The 20,391-nt window shown below is 37.9% G+C and overlaps 2 protein-coding genes across 5 annotated transcripts in view; one reads left to right on the forward strand and one right to left on the reverse strand.

The window, feature by feature from the left end:
• The window catches only part of PHIP (pleckstrin homology domain interacting protein), a 129,129-nt gene that overhangs the window by 89,593 nt on the left and 19,145 nt on the right, over nt 1-20,391 (reverse strand). For all 4 annotated transcript variants that reach the window (XM_055534849.1, XM_055534851.1, XM_055534850.1 and 1 more), the window contains exon 7: nt 950-1,110. In XM_055534849.1, the coding sequence (XP_055390824.1) occupies nt 950-1,110 (161 nt within the window). The remainder of the gene's footprint in view (nt 1-949; nt 1,111-20,391) is intronic.
• LOC129619648 (G1/S-specific cyclin-D3-like) lies at nt 16,210-16,701 on the forward strand. Its single transcript, XM_055534852.1, has one exon. The coding sequence runs from the start codon at nt 16,360-16,362 to the stop codon at nt 16,648-16,650; it is 291 nt and encodes a 96-aa protein (XP_055390827.1). The 5' UTR covers nt 16,210-16,359; the 3' UTR covers nt 16,651-16,701.

The raw sequence follows: 20,391 nt of genomic DNA on the forward strand, positions 1-20,391 counted from the left end.
ATACGAAATGATCTGCAAATGCCTGAAGAGGATTCTAGAACCAGGAAAAAGATAAGTATGGAAATCCTTTCTCACATCCTGACATTTAGCTGTTTTACAGATGACTGAGTGTATGGGTAAAGGAGAGAAAGTAGATATAAATAAATCTCAGTTTACAAGCATATCTACTTAAAAGAGGAATCTATAATTGTTGTGACTGTATAAAATTCGCAGCTGCTCTCTTCAAAGACAGAGATAGGAATTTCCATGTTAACTTCAATTTCCCATAGGAACCCCGTGAATAAGTGCATACCTTCAGCCCAGTATTTCACGTAAGTAATATTTAATTATAAGTACAACCACTGTAGTGTAGTATTACCCTTAATGGATATAATAGTTAAGGCACCTAAAAAGAAATTGAAATACTTCCAAAAGCAATTTTCTCACTTAAAAGCTGAAAAGCTCTGCTTTTCTCCATTCAACAAGTTAAAAGAAAACAGTAACAAACAAATCCAAAGAGATCCTTTGAACGCCAGATATACTGAAGGATGAGGTTCTAAGGATAAAAGGTAATAAGCTTACATATGCTCAGACGTTTCCCTATCACCACTTTAAGGGCCATTTCTCAGACTCTAATGTGCTTAATACACTTTGGATAAAATGTCCTTAAGTGTAGAATTAAAACTATTGTATGACATTTTATAAAATGTCAACTGCATTATCTGATATAATGCTGGGAATTACACTCATCCATGAGGACGGTAATGTAACTGTGTTACAACATGTCTTTCAAAAACATTCCAAACTTGAAGTCCAATTTTAAGCAACCTTTTGTTACAGAGAGTTGTATTATGTGAATTTCTAGTTTTTCAAATTAAAAGGAAAAACAAAGGTTTTGTTTCAAAGTTCAACTATAAGCAACGTTTCTGTAATCTCATATATGAATTAACATAATGCTTTAAAAACTTACAGTAAATATCCGTCTGCCAGTTCGATCAAAAGTTACACAGTACACAGACGACAGGTGTCCAAGAATTCTTTTATGCATTTTCATGTGCTGATACACTGCAGTTGGAACCAGTCGCTCAAGTCTGTATTTTCCATTCAGCTTCCTTGAAAACAAAGTATCCGCTACCAAGAAAAGGGGGGGAAATAAGTATAATTCAGAAATTAATTTTCTTAATTATCCTCTTTTAAGAATTCATGTATTTCAATTTCTCATATATTGGTAAAAATAAAGATGCTTTCTAATGCATATGACTCCTAGTTAAAAGTCTTCAAAATAGTAAAGCCCGTTATTTTACCTGAAGTAAGTCAAAAGCAGTATTATCTTCACTTTACAAACAAGAAAATCTAGTTAAATAACCTGCCTAAAGTTACAAAGTAAGGCATGATGCTAGAATTAAAACTCAAGCTTCTTCACTCTCTACTCTGTCTGAAGTGAAGTGAAGTGAAGTGAAGTGAAGTCGCTCAGTCGTGTCTGACTCTTTGCAACCCCGTGGACTGTAGCCCACCAGGCTCCTCCGTCCATGGGATTCTCCAGGCAAGAATACTGGAGTGGGTTGCCATTTCCTTCTCCAGGGGATCTTCCCACCCAGGGATCAAACCCAGGTCCCCCGCATTGCAGGCAGACGCTTTAACCTCTGAGCCATCTAAAGAGGCTCTTTAAAACCCAGAATGACTGTATGACATTATTTCTTTAAAAGTCTCCTATGAGATAGATTTTCTCATAAAAGCAGTTGAAACTGGATCCGGTGCTTTTTTCAACAAACAGCAATTCTTAAACACTCTAAATATGACACGCTGAATGACACTTCTAAAAACTTTCCAACAAATGAAGACAGAGGAGTAACTTGTTGCATTAATAATAATAACAATTAAGGGCTTCCCTGGTTGTCCGGTGGTTAAGAATCCACCTGCCAATGCAGGGGACACAGATCCCTGGCCTGGGACGATTCCACACGCTGCAGGGCAACTAAGCCCTTGCGCCACAACTACTGAAGTCAGTGCCTAGAGCCCAGCCAGAGAAGCCACAGCAATGAAAAGCCCACGCACCACCAACAGAGAAACCCCCCGCTCTCTGCAACTGGAGAAAGCCCGAGGGCAGTAATGAAGACCCAGCACAGCCAAAAATAAATAAATTTAATAAAAAAAAAAATAAATAAATAAGCTGGGAATCCTGCCAAAGACCTGTACAATGATTCCTTTTCTAGAACCTATTAGCCCTCTTTCTTCACCTCGCCCATTTTTAACCCCCATTTAATGCCCATTTCAAGATATGAACGAAATTTACCTCCTGCTCCAAAGCCTGATATGCTGAATTTGGCCGAAGATGTTCCTTTCCATCTTACTTACTACTTTCTTTGTTTTCTATACCAATAATTACGATGGAATTAGAATTATAAACAAAGAAGGTGCTCAATAAATACATGCTGACTGGTCTGCAGGCACCTTTTCACCTGTAGATTATCTTTTAATACAAGGCTTTTTTTTTTCTGACTGTGACTGCCATCTACTTTGGATAATAAGCACTGCAGTTTCTCACATTTAAATTTAGTCCCCCCGCCCCCCCGCCAACCCCCAATTTAAATATATACAAAGTATTGATATTAACAATATTTAACTCTGGTTTAGAGTCTACGATTATGCCCTAAAGTTTATGAAATATAAATCTCTCAGTTTATGCAATATAAACTTTATATAAAGTTTATGAAATATAAATGGCAGGTGCATCATAAAGAATCTCAGAATATTGTCTTATTCACATACAATAAATGTTTGGCTTACACTGCATTTACAAGCAAAAAAAGAAAACACTGGGGACTGGCGACAAGGTAGAATACTTTGCAGGTTCTGAAGCAATAAAATATAATTTAAGGAATAATTCCATTGTGCTTACATCATCTTTTCCTACATCAATTATTTTATATTCTGATAAGAGTGCATCTCCTGCTGTTAGAGGATAAGTTCTAGGATACAATCTATTTCAACATCTCTGCTACCTAAGACAAACTGTTGAAAATTGTTAATTAGTATATTTAGGCTGAAACTAGTTATACAGTAACAGGGATTTGATAAGTTTCTAATAAACCCTGATATATTTTGCCTTATGCACAGAAATGGCCTGGTGAAAGACAATCACCTGCACTTTAGCTCCAACTGATTTGGAGTCAAGATCACACAAAACCACAGGCATCAACTGTCCTGCCAAATGAGAACTCAAATGATCTTATCCAAACACTAAGGATCAATGACATCTCACTTACTGTCTGTTCTATAGAAAAAAAAGTGATGACATACAGCACAGATGTTGACCGTACTGTGTTACCAATACAGTTTAATTCTCTCTACCCCAAATTTACCAACTCAAAATGTCAAATTTTCTTAAAATCTCTATCACTGTTCAGGTACAAAAATACGATCTTTGGAGGTACCTACGATACCAAAACTATTAGTTTAATTATGATAAGGCATTTTTATATAGGTCAGAATTTTTTAAGATGGATTTTTAATGAAGACTATACTTCAGAGTCGATAAAGCAAAAACTAATTCCCTTAAGAGAAAATGTTACTACTCTCTTAAACAGTTTTTACTGAATCTCTACCTAAACTGGGATTAAACCTTTATTTTCACTTTAAGAGTCAACTGAAAAAAAGAACATCCCTTTCAAAAAGCTACCTTACAGTCAACATTTCAAGAAAAACTTTTTAGAAACAACATTAAGTCAAATACGGTACTCCATACCACCCTATGTTATGCTTTGCTGCCAATTAACTACTGAGTATTTTTAATGATACTACATCAGCATCCTAAGGGAAAGGGTACCAAACAGTCCTTGCTGTCAACCAATTTACACACTTGTACAACAGAACTAAAAGATATGACATACAGGAAAAACAGGATGTAGAGTTCCTAGGTAATAAGCTGGTGGTTCAAACTTGACACGGGGGGTTAGAGAAAAAATACAGGTATGCTTCAGTAGTTGAAGTTCAACTGAGGAGGCTGGATTTGAAGAAGGTCTGACCAAGTCAATTAGGTCAATTAGGCAGAGACGATGTGGTAGGATTCCCGTTGAATGAACTCACATATTCTTTTACTACACAATTTGCATAACATCTTGTCTCTCCTACCAGATCTTAAGTATCTTAAGGACAGAAATTTTGTCTTATTCATATTTCCTGCAACTGAGTGTAGTGCCTTTTAAATAAAAAAGTATATAAGTGAATCTTAGTTAATAATAAGAAACACAAGATGGTTCAATTAAATTTACAGTTTTATGGCAGAAAAGCAAATGGCAATCATTCACTTTCTCAAGAAATTGTTAACAGTAATTGGATTTTTGAGGAAAAAGGAAATGTCTCTTGGATTATAGGAACTCCTTAAATTTTATTAAACCAGAACATCAATTTTTAAAATGAGCATGGTTAAGCAGATATAAGAGGTCACAAAGGAATAAGTTCTTTATATGACATTATTATAGTTTTAACCTTATATCAAGTAACATATATGACTTCTGTTTAAAAGTACATTTATGTTCCCAAGTATGGTGATGGGAAATGTTCTTAAATTAAGCCTGCCAAAGCAAATTTCTATCTTCTTCACTTGGCAAATTCTTTCTTATCCTTCAGGGCCAGTTTAAATGCCATCTCCTCTAGTAAAAAGTGAATTTTGCTTTTAAATTAAAATTTTTTAATTTTAAAAGCAACCTAACCAGTTGCCCTATAGTACCACTCCTGTGTTCAAAACTGCAGTGTTCATTTGATTCACAATAAACACCAAGTTCATCATACATCAGCCTATCAAGACTCTGCACAATCTTGTGTCCATTATCTGACCCCTTGACTTGGTCTATTCCAACCATTCTAATCACCCCCATTCTTCCAACACATCAGGTAAAGCTCCTAACTTGGGGTCTTTGCACCTGCTATTCCCTCTGGCCAGAACACTCTCCCCCCACGTGGCTAATTCCCAGGCTTCCTTCTTTATATCTTTCCTCAAATGTCTGTCACCTTCTCAATGAAGCCTAACTTGAACAGCCTAGTGAAAATTACAACCCATCCCCTACCACCACTGCTAACTCCTGATGCCCCTATGTAGCTTAGTATCTGCTCTTTTTCCATCATCACCTTTTATTTGCTAATTATGTTCACTGTTTATTTTCTGTCTCCCCCTACTACAATATAATAAACTCCACACAGGCACAATTTTTTTGTCTGTTTTGTTCTTTGATTAGTCTAAACGCTGACCGTGGTGGCTGGCACTTAGTAGAAGCTATGCATTTGGTGGACTTAATAAATTAACTACACAACAAAAAACAATTAGGTTTAGGAACAAAACAAAAATACATTTCCTTATTGGACAGATTACAGATTCAAAGATTCCATACCAGTCTTCCTTTCAACTGCCCTGCTAAATTTACTTAATTTGGAAGCAAAGGGATAGGTAAACAAATTTATTCAACCATTCTGAGTGAATGGACAAGTAAAGTGAAATAAAATTTCCAGAAATCACTGCTATTCATTTGTATGATGTATGGAGAAAGAAAAGGAGCAAAAAGTGAGAAGTGTCATTTGTAGCAGCAAATCATTCATAACAGCCTTTGAAACAAAGTCTTTGTGCACAATTTAGAACTAGTTACTAAACAAAATAAACAAAAGACCCACAATTTCTTAAAGTTATTAACAGGTATAACTCTGTATATAACTAGATATATCTAGCCAGTAGGGTCTTAACTATTACTTCTGTGCGTACATCCTTGGTAAATAAAATTTCCCCACAAGTCATTTCTTTGTAGTTCACACCAAGGTATTTTTTAAGAATTATTTCTTTAATCATAACACGAATGCATACTTAACGTAGAAAATAAGAATACTGTCTTTACATAATTCTACCACCTAAAGCAATTACACAAAATTTTGCAGAGATTTCCCTCATAAACAGAATTTTAATAGCTATGCCATCCATATTCCTTAATGAAATAAAAACTAGGCTTTAAGTTTGATGGACTTGTATTTAAACATGATACTGTGGAGATTTTAAGCAAGGTACTCTCAACTTCAACTTCTCAAGTTATTCATCCAGAAACATTTTCCACAATATACTTGGTTTTCATACCTGGCTATTCTTTGACATCTCATAATTTCACACGTTTACACAGCCAATTTTATCAATATTTTTCTTTTGTTTTGTAACTTGGTATAGTGCTTTAGAATGGTTCTTCTACCAGCCAACAGTATAATAGATATCTACTTAAATTTTCTTCTATGTTTTTGTGGTTTAAATTTCTCACTTAACTCCTTAACATATTCAGAGTTTTAGTAGATGTTACTAGGTGAGTCTCTAAAGATATTTTTTCTCCCCTAAATAATCAACTATTTGTTCCAATCTTTGCACTAACTAACCCTTCTCTATTCTAATAAACTGTGATTTAATTATCGTATATAGATTTCTGTACTAACCTACTGAAGGCATGTTTATTTATATACTAGCAATGGCACCCCACTCCAGTGCTCTTGCCTGGAAAATCCCATGGACGGAGGAGCCTGGTGGGCTGCAGTCCATGGGGTCACGAAGAGTTGGACACACTGGGCGACTTCACTTTCACTTTTCAGTTTCATGCATTGGAGAAGGACATGGCAACCCACTCCAGTGTTCTTGCCTGGAGAATCCCAGGGACGGGAGAGCCTGGTGGGCTGCCATCTATGGGGCTGCACAGAGTTGGACACGACTGAAGTGACTTAGCAGCAAAACTCTGGGCTTCGTTCATAGCTCTGTTGGTAAAGAATCTGCCTGCAGTGCAGGAGACCAGGGTTAGATTCCTGAATTGGGAAGATCCCCCGGAGAAGGAAATGGCACCCCACTCCAGTACTCTTGCCTGGAGAGTTCCATGGACAGAGGACCCCGGTGGGCTACAGTCCACGCAGTTGCAAGAGTTGCACATAAGGTAGCAACTAAATCAGCAGCAGCAGCAGCAAAACTTTAAATTTACTAGTGACACTTTAGTATGAATGTGGCTATTCTTCATGTCCTTTAAAATATATCTTACTCTTGATTTATAATTATATAGTCTGAAGACTACTGAGAAGTTTTTTAAACATTCACCTGTTGGAAATATAAGCTTAATTTCATTTACCTATAAACAGCTGCCATCTGTCTATCCAGGAACATGGTACTTTCATCCCACAAATGGGCCAAGTTTCCAATGCAGGTATTTTAGAAAAAGATAGACATAAGCAGATTTACCTCAGTTTTCCTCACTATACAAATCTGTACCATGTGAATCAAGTTCATGGGAAATCCGTAGACAAATCTCTATCACATTAACCAAGTTTATGAGGAAAAAATGGATAGCTGCCAGAAAAGAGCATCTGCAATAACCTTAGTGACTATATTTTTGAGAATATTAGAAAAACATATGATAAAATCTCTGAAGATAATAAAGAACTAAGGCAGAAATATCATCACCTCCCTCCAAAAGGCCCCCCCTTCTAATAGGTACTTTTTGCCCCTATTTTTTAAAGGTGAAGCGTATTTGTTATACAGTATTGTGTAAGTTACAGGTTTACAAAACAGTGATTCACAATTTTTAAAGTCTATACTCCAATTACACTTATTATAAAATATTGGCTATAGTCCCTGTGTTGTCTAATATACCCTATAGCTTACATTATAACCCTATTCCTCTTAATTCCCTACTCCAACATTGGGCCCCCTCCTTTGCTCTCCCTTGGTAATCACTAGTTTGTTCTCCATATCTATGAGTCTGCTTCTTTTTGTTATATTCACCAGTTTGTTGAATTTTTTAATTCTACATGTAAGTGACATAATCCAGTATCTGTCTTTCTGTCTGACTTATTTCACTTAGCAAAATACCCTACAAGATCAACTTACTAAGTACTTTAAAAAATGGAGGAATTCCCTGGCAGTCCAGTAGTTAGGACTCTGCGCACTCATTGCTGAGGGCCCAGGTTCAGTCTCTAGTCGGGGAATTAGAATCTCACAAGCCACACAGTGTAGCCAATAAAAAAAAATGGACAAGGGCACATGGTGTAACTGCAATGAATTACCCAAGGTCAAAATAAGTCATGTTAAGAAAGATAAATTGAAGAAAAAAATTAAAATTACTATAAATTAACAAAAATGCAGAAAGAAGTTGGGCTTTTGCTGCTGTTGAAGTTTCAATTCTTGTGAAAAACATAAAACAATACAGTATCTAGTCCAATGTGGGTTAGCTGCTGCAACTAGAGGGCCAGGACTAGTGTCTACCACTTTTGCCAACATGTGAAAGCAGAGCCATGCTGGCAGCATAATGAATGCAAAAGAGAGGCAGGTGGCAGTAGATTCCAAAACCTGGAGAATTAAGGTTTGTGGCAGTAGAAGAATTAAATGAGGACGCAAAAAGAAGAAAGAATATGTACTTCAGAAGGTGCAACTAGACCCTTTTCTGGTAACAAAAAAAAGGGTACTCAGATAAGAAACATCAGAGTATTTTACCAGAAGACTTTAATTTTTTATCAGCTTTATTTTTGTACTATATTTTGACCAACTTTATTCTGTGATTCTGGTTTTAAAAAAACACTTAGAAAGCTTCCAGAGTTTCTATACATAAAATGCAGAAGTAGTTATAACTTGTAATTAATAACCATATAAACAGTTCCTAAATTAAAGTACAAAAGAGTAGATTCTGCAGAATCAGTATCTAGATTTCACTTTAATCTCCACAATCTCTGTTAAATAAAGGCTCTGTCAGAGTTTGGAAACCTACAGAATTAAACTTGAGTAAATTACAAACATACCTCATTTTACTATGCTTTGCTTTAGTGCACTTTGCAGATACTGGAGTGCTTTATTTGCTTTTACAAACTGAAGGTTTGTAACAACTCTGCATTGAGCAAGTCTACTGGCACGGTTTTCCAACGGTATTATTTTCGAAGGCATCTACAGTTCCTTTTAGACATAATGCTATTGCACAATTAATAAACTACAGTACAGTGTGAATAACCTTTACATGCACTGGGAAACCAAAAAATTGGTGTGACTCGCTTTACTGTGATACCGACTTCATTGCAGTGGTCTAGAACCCCATCATACCTCTGAGGTCTGCCTGTACAAAAATAATGATAATCATGTAAGCAAAACTACATGAAAATCAACTGTAAAATGATCTACCTCTTTAGACAATAATTAGCTTGCCCAACAAAATAATGCTACATCCACGATCAGAGGCCAATTTCTATAGCAATAATCTTCCAAATTCACGACAAGTCCAAAAAGTTGTCTCTACATGGCATTGGTGATTTCCACTAAATAAAAGTATGGTGTGGTAATAAAGTATTTGCTAATGCATAAAATTACATTAAAAAAAATTTTTAAAGGATCACAAAAATGTTTGAATGGAAAGATGATGCAATTGTGCAGGTCACAAAAAACAGCTATCTAATTCTCTAAAAGAAAACTTACGCTAAAACCAAGAATCAAGTATCTTGAGAAAATACCTATTAAGGAAGATGAAAGTCAACAGTGATTGAAGCTAGAGAGAGGTTCTTATGGGGGCGGCTTCAAGAATCTAGTACAAAAAAGTCTTATCTGCTATTCTTGTGGAGGGGAAAAAAGCCACAGAAAACTATTATGATGTGTAGCAGATTTGGAAAATAATAGCTAATATTTACTGAGTTCTTTTACTATGTACCCAACACTGTTCAAGGAACTTCATATACATTCTGATTTAATTCTCATGGATCTTTTAAAATGGGTATGACAATTATCCGCATACTGTGGACACTCCTTACCAATAACAGAACTGAAAGGCAGAATGTAATTTTCCCAGAGATGAAGCCCAGGTTTGAATTCAAGCTTATTCCAAAGAGTGCACTCTTACCATGCTGCTTAAGTGGACAAATGTTAGAAAAAAAGACTGAGAGGAAACATGCTGACGTATTAGTAACAGATAACCAGTGAGACTGGTTAGTTTTTCAGCTGTTCTGTTTTCCAAGTTTTCTGCATTGAGCATATGTACATCCTGATTAATATTTTATTAAATAAAGTATAGCTCAGCCTACCTTGAGGAGCTCAAGAGTAATATGAAAAATATGAACTGTCTAAAGAGATTAAGCTTAAATTCAAAGTGATAAAAACAGATCCAGGGATAAAGATTCAAGGAATTTAAATTTATTTAATCATTAAAAAAAAAAAGAAACCCTAAAGACTAAGTATATTAAAGTACATGAATGTATACACTACAGAGAATAACCATTGCCTATTTGACAATGGATATACTACAAAGAATTCACGTCTAGTTTGATTCAGAAGCCATAAAATGGGTCATCAACTTTGTTTATGTTTGTTTCTAAATCTTTCCCATTAAATTTTTAAAGTAAAAGATGGTAAAGATAGTTTAGATTCAATTTTATTTGTTAAGGAAGTATATAAGGAGGAACTTGTAACATTTAATTCTCTATAGAGCCACGAGTGAAAAGCTCACCACAGTAATTCTAACAGATATTAGATACAAATAGCTATTAGTAGAAAATTACAACCAAATATTCATAATCTGAGGGCCAGAGATAATCTAGGAAATAATTCAACACAGGTTGGTTTATTTCCACAGCATCATCTGGTCTCTATCACAATACACAAGTAACTAGTAACGACTCAACATAAGAACAAGACAAATAAAATTCTGTAACAATAATCATAATGAACAAAAATGCCAACTTTAAAGTGCAAAGGGTTGCAATATTTGAAGAATAATCCTGTAATTAGCTTATCTGTCCACAAAAAAAAAAAAGATGGGGAGTGAGGCAAGAGAAAACAGAAAAGCAAAGGCAAATAATTACATGGGTGACACAAAACCTGAGAGAGCCTCCCTCCCTCTTCTATAACGTATCTAAAATAATTAGTATGAACAGCAGCTGCCCTCCAAATCTCTACCTATTTAATTTCAAGTTTAGTTGTAATTCCCATTTGAAAGACACCATGTTTTTAAGATTTAGCAGATGTCACAAATATGAATAATACCTGAAAAGAACTCAAATACTAACAGAAATAAAACACAGAAGATGAAAAAATGATTTCAAGAGTTAAGCAAAAAAAAAAAAAAAAAAAATTCACCAACCAAATACAAAAATAAGCACTAAAAAACCAAACCAAACAAAAAACCAGACATTACAAGTTGTAATTTATTAGAGCTGTACAATCCCTGATTTGTATTATTCTTTCTTCTCATTTCTTTCCTGGAAACTCATGTGATGATACAGAAAATACAATGGTATAATATTTTCAGTTTTAAATATTTTAATAGCTATTTCCATAAAAATTCATTTTTTAAAAAGTTAGGGTCCCCCCCCCAAACATTTTAATCATTCAATTTTGAGTCAACAAACATTTACAAAGCACCTATATGGACCAAGTATGAACTAAAGGATATAACAAAGAAAAAGAAAAGACAGAACTTACCATCATGGAGACTGCAGTTTAGCAGGGAAGAAAGACATGAACAAGGACTTACAACAATGTTAAGTTCCATCAAATAGAAGGTACAGAGAAATCGTCAAATATACACCAAAGGATCCTAAACATATAGGGCAGGAGGATATCAGGGAGTCAGAGTACACTTCCCTAAAAACTGATATTTAAATACCTGGAAAATGAACAGCCAGGGAAGGCAGGGAGGTGATAATCTATCTAGGTGGAGAGAAGGGCATGTGCAATGGTCAGAGGCTGGAAGAAGCGCAACATTTAAGCAACAGAAGGAAGTCAGGTGTGACCAGCCCTTGGAGCACAAAAGAGGCAGCATCAGAGGGAACGACTAAGGAGGACGAGGCTGACTGCAGAGTGCTTTCTAAGCTATGCCAGGCATTTTGGGCTATTTTCCAAAGACAATAAATTGAAGCTTTCTAGGGAGAAAAAAGTGGGAATAACATGGTAAAAGATTTGCTTTGGGATAACTGCAGTTTTATCTCTTGAGAACAATGAGAACAGATCAGAAGGTATGTAACTAAAAGCAAAAGGTGATTTTACAAAAGAAATCAGAGGGTTCAAAACACAAAATTTCATTTTAGAAAAACTTAATCAGTGGGCCAACAAGATTATGAAGGCCTTCTCAAGGAACTGAATATTTTCTCTCAAATTTAAGTATTTATCAGGCAAGATACAAACTTGAGAGAACACACCATGTTTTACTGTTTCTAGAATTCATATACTGGGGCATGATTCAAAAAGTTCCTATACCCAAATCAATAAAATGGACACAGGTAGTACAAGACTAATGAATACAGAATTTCACAGAAAAGGTAAAAAGGTGCTACACAAATATGATCAAAGCTAAATGCATAAGATCAGAAATAAAATATCCGAAGATATAACTGAGTTACTCACCACCTCTCTTAAGTTTCAGTTTTCTCATTAATAAAGGTAGGGGTAGTTTGCAGTTATTATGAAAAGCAAATAAAAACCTTTTATAAACTTGACAGCATTATGTACTAACATCTATACTGACTGTCCTTAAACAGTCAAATCTTCATATTATAAAAGTGGATCTTACTTTTTTCCCTTTACTTTTTTTTAAGAGACTTTTATGTGAGATCATTTTCCCCCTGCATCTCCCTAAAGATGCTGAACAAATTGCTGCTGTTTATGTAAATATCTACTCAGCTTAATCATGGACTTCCCAGTTTTTAAGATGTCTAGTTAGATGTTCAATCCTGAACTTCAAAGTTTCCCTGAAGAAATTTGAAATAAAAAGTCAGAGACTTTATGAAGAAAATATGATAATTTGCTTCACTTAGAGAGCTATGAAATTTAACATCAAACCCAATAATCAATCTGGAAAAAGATATGATGCAAACTAAAAAAGGAAATGGCTAGTGCTTCCTGATTAGTTCTGAAATTATATGTCAGAGACATCATATGGTGGGGGGGGGGGAGGCACCTCTTATCACATCCATAACCTAAAAATAAATTTTACTGTACGATTAACAAAAGAAAATAAACACAGCCACAAGAGCAACCATTTAAACTCACCCAAGGAAACTGTCATTCTTCAAAGTGCCTCCCCTTTTTTGGTCAATCATAATTTGAAAAGAAATTTAAACAAAAGAAAAATATGAACGTCTATTTTATATATTTGGTGCTTTGGCATACTGAACATTAGTTTTATTTCCCTTAAAAAACAAAAATGCAATACATTTTAGTAGTCTCTCATTAACTACCTGTTTTTAGCAAGGAAAGAAGGAAGAGGTGAGCAGGGGAGGGGTGAAGGAGAAGAGAGATAAAAAAACAAAAATCTGTGACAAGTGAAAATATGAATATTATTCTGAACTTTTCCTATTCTACCCCAGTTCATCAATTACAGCAATTATATATTATCTCTTCATTTAATACTTACTAATGCTGAGGGGATGGATCTATAAGGAATAATACAATATAACCTCTATCCTCGAGCCCTAAAAGCAGTAAATATCATCCAGGGGACAGATTAAAAAACAAAACCAAGGACTGCCCCCCAAATATGTAAATGGTTAAAGAACAACACAAATTATAAAACCATATAACTATTTCTTAGGTAGAAGATTAAAATGGCAAAAGAAAATAAATTCTGGAAGGAAAAATGGTTACTGAGAAAATAGCAGATCAAAATAAATGTATGCAAATAAGTGATGAGTAGACACCTAACTAAGGATTAAAATATGGATTGTATAGAAGGCAGGAAAAGGTACAAGATTGAGTAGAGTATTAGGGAAAGAATGAATAGAATCTTAAAATTTACTGAATTATATGCCAATTGTTAAATTAGACATTATATGCTAAAGCTCAAAGATTTATAATAATATAAAAGCTTTTTCTAAGAACTATTAAAGAAATATAGTCATAGAAGAAAAAAATTTAACCCTACAATTGCAGACCCTAGCCCAGTGCCAGATATGCTAAGAGCCATTTCAGAATAAGTCAAATACAGTATTGAAAATATGGCAAAATATAACAGTGAAAATGAGAAGGGAAAAGAATGTCCTCTTTAAAAATGTACTCTAGATGTTTTTGCAAAATAATTAACTGAATGTTACAAAGTTAGAATATAACATCTTCTGTCACCTACTTTGTGCCTCACTTTGCTACTCATTTCAGTTCAGTTCAGTCGCTCAGTCGTGTCCGACTCTTTGCGACCCCATGAATCGCAGCACACCAGGCCTCCCTGTCCATCACCAACTCCCAGAGTTCACTCAGACTCACGTCCATCGAGTCAGTGATGCCATCCAGCCATCTCATCCTCTGTCGTCCCGTTCTCCTCCTGCCCCCAATCCCCCTCCCAGCATCACAGTCTTTTCCAATGAGTCAACTCTTCACATGAGGTGGCCAAAGTACTGGAGTTTCAGCTTTAGCATCAGTCCTTCCAAAGAAATCCCAGGGCTGATCTCCTTTAGAATGGACTGGTTGGATCTCCTTGCAGTCCAAGGGACTCTCACGAGTCTTCTCCAACACCACAGTTCAGAAGCATCAATTCTTCAGCGCTCAGCCTTCTTCACAGTCCGACTCTCACATCCATACATGACCACTGGAAAAACCATAGCCTTGACTAGCCGGACCTTTGTTGGAAAAGTAATGTCTCTGCTTTTGATTATGCTATCTAGGTTGGTCGTAACTTTCCTTCCAAGGAGTAAGCGTCTTTTAATTTCATGGTGCCTCCAAATAACTAGATATGATAGATATTATCTCCACTTTACAAATGAGGAAATTGAGAGGTTGAAAAAATAAACAACTTGCCTAAGGCCACACATCTTGAGCAGTCAAGATTCATAACTAATTTTAAGTGAATATTTGCTGCCTTTGTTCAAACTATTTCCTCCGAGAAAACTAGAAACGTGGACAAGATTTAAGACTCCTTTCAACATACAGTAGTCCCTCCCTAATTCACGGTTTCTCTTTCCGCAATTGTAGTTACCTGTGGTCAATCACAGTCTGAAAATATTAAATGGAAAATTCCTGCAATGAACAAGTCCTCTGAGTTTTAAACTGCACACCATTCTGAGTAGTGTGATTGATGATCCATGCTACCCAGGATCCTTTAGTCCAGCATGTTGTGTTAGTCACTCAGTTGTGTCTGACTCTGTGCAACCCCATGGACTGTATCCTGCTGGGCTCCTCTGTTCATGGGATTCTCCAGCCAAGAATACTGGATTGGGTTGCCAATGCCTTCTCCATAGTCCAGCATATCTGGTTCCTTCATTTAGCAGTCATTTGAGTTAGCAGACCATGTCGGTCATCAGATTGACTGTCCCTGGTATTGCAGTGCTTGTGTTCAAGTAAACTTTATTTACTTAATAATGGCTTAAAGTGTAAGAGTAGTGATGTGGGCAATTCAAATAAGCCAAAGAGAAACTGTAAGTGTATCCTTTCAGTGAAAAGGTGAAAGTTTTCAGCTAAGTAAACAAAGGAAAATAAAAATTCCTGGGAATTCCCTGGCAGCCCAATGATTAGGACTTGGTGCTCTCACTACCAGGGCCTGAAGTTCAATCGCTGGTCAGGGAACTAAGATTCTACAAACCGCAAGGTGAGGCCAAAAAATAAATAAATAAATAAAAGAATGAATATTTTATCTGTGAAACTGTGATGAAGGAGAAAGAATGTGTGCTAGGTTTGCTGTTGCACTTCAAATCACAAAAACTACAGCAACACTCTGTGATAAGTGCGTAGTTGAGGCTAAAATAAAAAAGGCATTAAATTTGTACAATGGGGTATTTTGAGAGAAAAAGTGAGAGATTCCATTCACAAAACTTTCATTACAGTATAGCTGACCACTGAACAACATAGATTCACTTATATTAGGATTTTTTCAATAAATACTACAGTACTACATAATTGCAAGGGACAGAGAAATCAGTGCCCCTAATCCCTGGACTGTTCAACAGTCAACTGTATATAGTTATAACTGTTCTATTTATTAGTTATTGTTAATCTCTTACTGTGCCTAATTTATAAATTAAACTTTATCAGATACTTCTTTAAAAGCAAGATATAGTAAACACGCCTCGTCTGCGGCGGCGGAGGCTGGTTCTGTTTGGGCGCCTGGGGGAGGGGTGCACGCCCCTCCCCGAGGCTGGGGGTGGCGACCCCCCCCCCACACACACACCTCCCCAGACAGAAGCCAGAGGCGGCGGGAGAGAGTGTGTGCGGCCACGGTCGATGCTCCGGGGGGCTCACCTGCCGAGAAGGATTGGGAGGTGCTGGTCTTGGGGAAGCTCAAGTGGGACCTGGCCGCAGTGATTGCCCATGATTTCCTGGCCCTGATTCTGCACCGGCTCTCTCTGCCCCGCGACCGACAAGCCTTGGTCAAGAAGCACGCCCAGACCTTTTTGGCCCTCTGTGCTACAGACTACACCTTTGCCATGTACCCCCCATCCATGATTGCCACAGGCAGCATCGGAGCTGCAGTGCAAGGCCTGGGTGCCTGCTCCACATCTGGGGACGAGCTCACGGAGATGCTGGCAGGGATCACAGGCACTGAAGTGGACTGCCTGCGGGCCTGTCAGGAGCAGATTGAAGCTGCCCTCAGGGAGAGCCTCAGGAAAGCTGCCCAGACCTCTCCCAGCCCAGCGCCCAAAGCCCCCAGGGGCTCCAGCAGCCAGGGGCCCAGCCAGACCAGCACTCCTACAGACGTCACAGCCATCCACCTGTAGCCCTGGAAAGGCCCCCTGGAGTCGCTGCTGACAGCAGGAGGGGACCCTACCACCCCCTCCCTGGCTGCAGGAACGGAATCATGCCACAGCTGAAGCCTGAGGGGGCTCCTTCCCCTTGCCCCTCGCCAGCCAGAGGGGTCAGGTCCTACCTATCCCTGCAGTGTGCACTAAGGGGCCTGGCCGGCCACGGCTGGGGGCCAGTCCAGCTCCTCCTCCTGCCTGCATCCAGCCAGCTCAGCTCTCCCGGGGGGTTGGCCGGGCTGGCCAGAGATGACACTGAAGTTTAGTACATGTACCAGCATTCCTTTCTAGGGGCTCCCTTATCTGGGGCTCTCAACTGCCAAAATTGAACCTGAGCCCCTGGCAGAGAAAGCTCGGAGTCCTAACCACTGGACCGCCAGGGGATTCCCTAATTACTGCATTTGGATTGGGGTCTTTCTGAAGAAGCCTCACATGTTTTAGATACACATGAGGGGCAAGAATGGATATCCCCTCTCCAAGCACTTGGAGGCCCTGCATAATCCTAGCTGCTCCTAGGAGCAGCCTCGGCCACCGTCCAGGGGCAGGAACCAACCTCCTTGCTTTGCTTTCTGCTCAGCTTCTCCTGTGTGATTGGGGGGAGGGGGGTGTTAGTACGGAAGGAAGTTGTTTTAATTTATTAATTACTTTGAGTACAACTGTATGAGGGTGTGGTGGGGCCCTTCTCCCCCCGCCACAGGGGTGGTAACCCTGGCGGTTGCTGTATTCCTCCCCTCTGCTACTCGCTAGAGGATCTTCATGGCCAAGGAGCTGCTATGCCTGGAGTGGGGCCATGCCCTCCTTTCCCTTTGGCCCTCTGCCCCATCCTCCAGGAGCAGGGGGGCGTTGCGGAATGAAGCAGGGGATGACCTGGTGATGACCAAGCCCCCTGTCCGGAGAGGGAGGCAGGCCCTGTTAACACAGGTCTTTCCTGAGGCTACAAGGTCCAGGCTGGTGGCCGAGGACCATCATGCTACCTTTATAATAAAGATTCTGGAATAAAAAAAATAAATAAATAAAAGCAATATATATAGGGTTTGGTACAATCTGCCATTTCAAATATCCACTGGAGAGCTTAAAACATATCCACCATCAAAATAGAGGAACTACTGTATAGGCTTTTTAACCTTAACTGGATATTTGTGGAGTAAAACTGCTTTTAAAGGCAAAGCTGATTCCTTACACACAAACATTTTGAAGAATCAGGTTCTCCAATACTCCTTATTTCCACTCACCAAGACTGCAACTTTGCTGCAGAAGCAACAAGTAAAATAACAAAGAGATGGTAGCATCTGGCAAACAAAAGAGATGAAAACTTGGGAAACCTAGAGATTAGAAGTTTACTTTGCTGACATGTTAAATCTAAGAAAAAGGCAAACAAGGCAATTAGCAAATGACTGCTTTAATTTAATACAATCTTTTTCACAACATAAACATGCTTCACAGTCTCCAAATTTAACTTTAAAAACAGCCTTAATGTATTTATCTCCTCTCCTACTTTCTTCCCCAACCATGTCACTTACTATTGAAGTAGGGTTGTTTATCATAGATAAATACACAATAAACTGTATTCAAAAAGAGGCATAACATGGGTAAGGAGGTGAGAAAGGACAAATATCAGAGATTTGTTAGCACCTCTGAAAGTAAATGTTGCCATGACAAGTACACATTCACAACTCTTCCACAGAAAACTGTCAGAAGTTAGTGATAACAAATTAATGGTATTTTTTTATTTTTCTGCCTCTCGAAAACATTTATTACAGGAGGTTGTAAAGGGCTGGAAAGGAGCCAACTACATTGGTTATTCTGCCCTGAGACTGAAATTCAAGCAGTTTTCACAATTTGTATCAAATAATAGGAGGTACAAAGTAGTCAAGATTTAAAAGCAGATAATACAATAAAATAGAGTAAGAAAGCACTGAGATAAACTCCAGAGTTGGTTTCAAAATTATACAGGTATGAGTTTTAATATTCCAGGTACAATGAACCAATAACCCAGTTCACTAATAAACTTTATTTGCTAAAAGTCAGTTTTGGGGTTTTTGTTTACCTCACAGCTATCCTTGAAGACTGAGTCTCTCTCTTCTTCCAACCATCTACTCTGTTTTTTACCCCAAACCCATTTCTGAACTTTTCCTGTTCTACTGGAGGTCACCAATTATATCAATTACCTACTGCCTCTTTATTAAATATATACTAATGCTGAGGAGTTGGGTGTATACAGAGCACAAACACATACTTTCCAACTTCCAGAACCTAACAGTACAGCAGAAAAAACAAAGGTAAATAAATAGCCATGATTATGTGACAAAAGCTATAGCAGAGTAAGTGTAAGTACTTAATTCTGCTTGATTACATTTAGGTTTTAAAGCATGAATAGATAAATGTTCATAGAATGAGGGACACTGCAGAGAGAAAGGGATGAGAAGACTTTGGCTGATTTTAAGAACTGCCAAATAGTTGTACAAAGCTGCAGCACAAGGTACAGGTGAGGAAAAGGCGGGAGAAGGTCCATTCTGTGAGCCACATTACAGGGCTGAGACTATTCAAAGTCACTGGGGAAAAGGAGGCATGACGTGATCACATCTGCATTTTAGAAAGTTCAGAGCCACGGTTCTCAACAGGAGGCAATTTTACCCCAGGGGCATCTGGGAATGTTCTGGAGACATTTCCGTAGTTACCACTGGAGTTGCTACAGACAAGGATGCTGATAAACACCCTACAATGCATAGGACAGTCAATTATGAAAAGGAATTATGTGGCTCAAAATGAGAACAGTGCTGAAGTTAAGAAACCCTGGTTTAGAGCTAAGTTCTAGGGTAGAGGAATAAGACTGGAGGCAGGAGATCATCTAATCTGTAATTCTAGGAGAGCAGAGGCCATGCTCCTCATTATCCTACTCTCCAGCTCTAAGCCAGCGTGGGACACGATGCAGGGACACAGTCTTTACTCACGCTTCCCTGGTGGCTCAGATGGTGAAGAATCTGCCTGAAATGCAGGAGACCTGGGTTCAATTCCTGGGTCGGGAAGATCCCCTGGAGAAGGGAATGACCACCCACTCCAGCATTCCGACCCAGAGAACTCCATGCACAGAGGAGCCTGGCGGGCCACAGTCCAAGGGGTTTCAAAGAGTCAGACACAACTGAGTGACTAACACTAATATTTACCTGGGAAGTGAATGAATGATGCAGAGCTCCAGGCAAAGAGCACAAGGCCCACATGTGGCTGTGGCAATGGAAAACAGATGCAAAGGACTGAACAAAATATACAGGCCTTACTGAAAAAAAAAATCTAAGAAAGGAAAATCCAATTTACCATCACCCCAATCTTAAATGATTTTCTGAGTTATAGTAAAAAGTTTAATTAAAAAAACTGTGCAAGCCTTAAGTGCAGTATTGTATTCTGTACCGGATCTTGAAACAAGAAAAGGTAATTAAGTTGGAAAATGTGGTGAGATATGAATATGGTCTGGTGTTTAGTTAATAATAACATACCAACATTGGCGGAGCAGTTTTAAGGAATTCTAGATATTATAGGACTGTAACACGAGGAAAAACTGTGCAACGGGTTATAATAGCTTTTTGTGCAACTTTCCAGTAAGTAATTTATTTCAAAATTTTTTTAAAAAAAGCCTATTTCCCAAATCTATCAAACCTTAAATATTTGAATCTACACTAAACATTCCCATTTGTATTTTAAGAAAAGCTATAATGCTAAGGTCTT

The sequence above is a fragment of the Bubalus kerabau genome, chromosome 9 (assembly GCF_029407905.1).
Source record: "Bubalus kerabau isolate K-KA32 ecotype Philippines breed swamp buffalo chromosome 9, PCC_UOA_SB_1v2, whole genome shotgun sequence".
Lineage (NCBI taxonomy): Eukaryota > Metazoa > Chordata > Mammalia > Artiodactyla > Bovidae > Bubalus > Bubalus kerabau.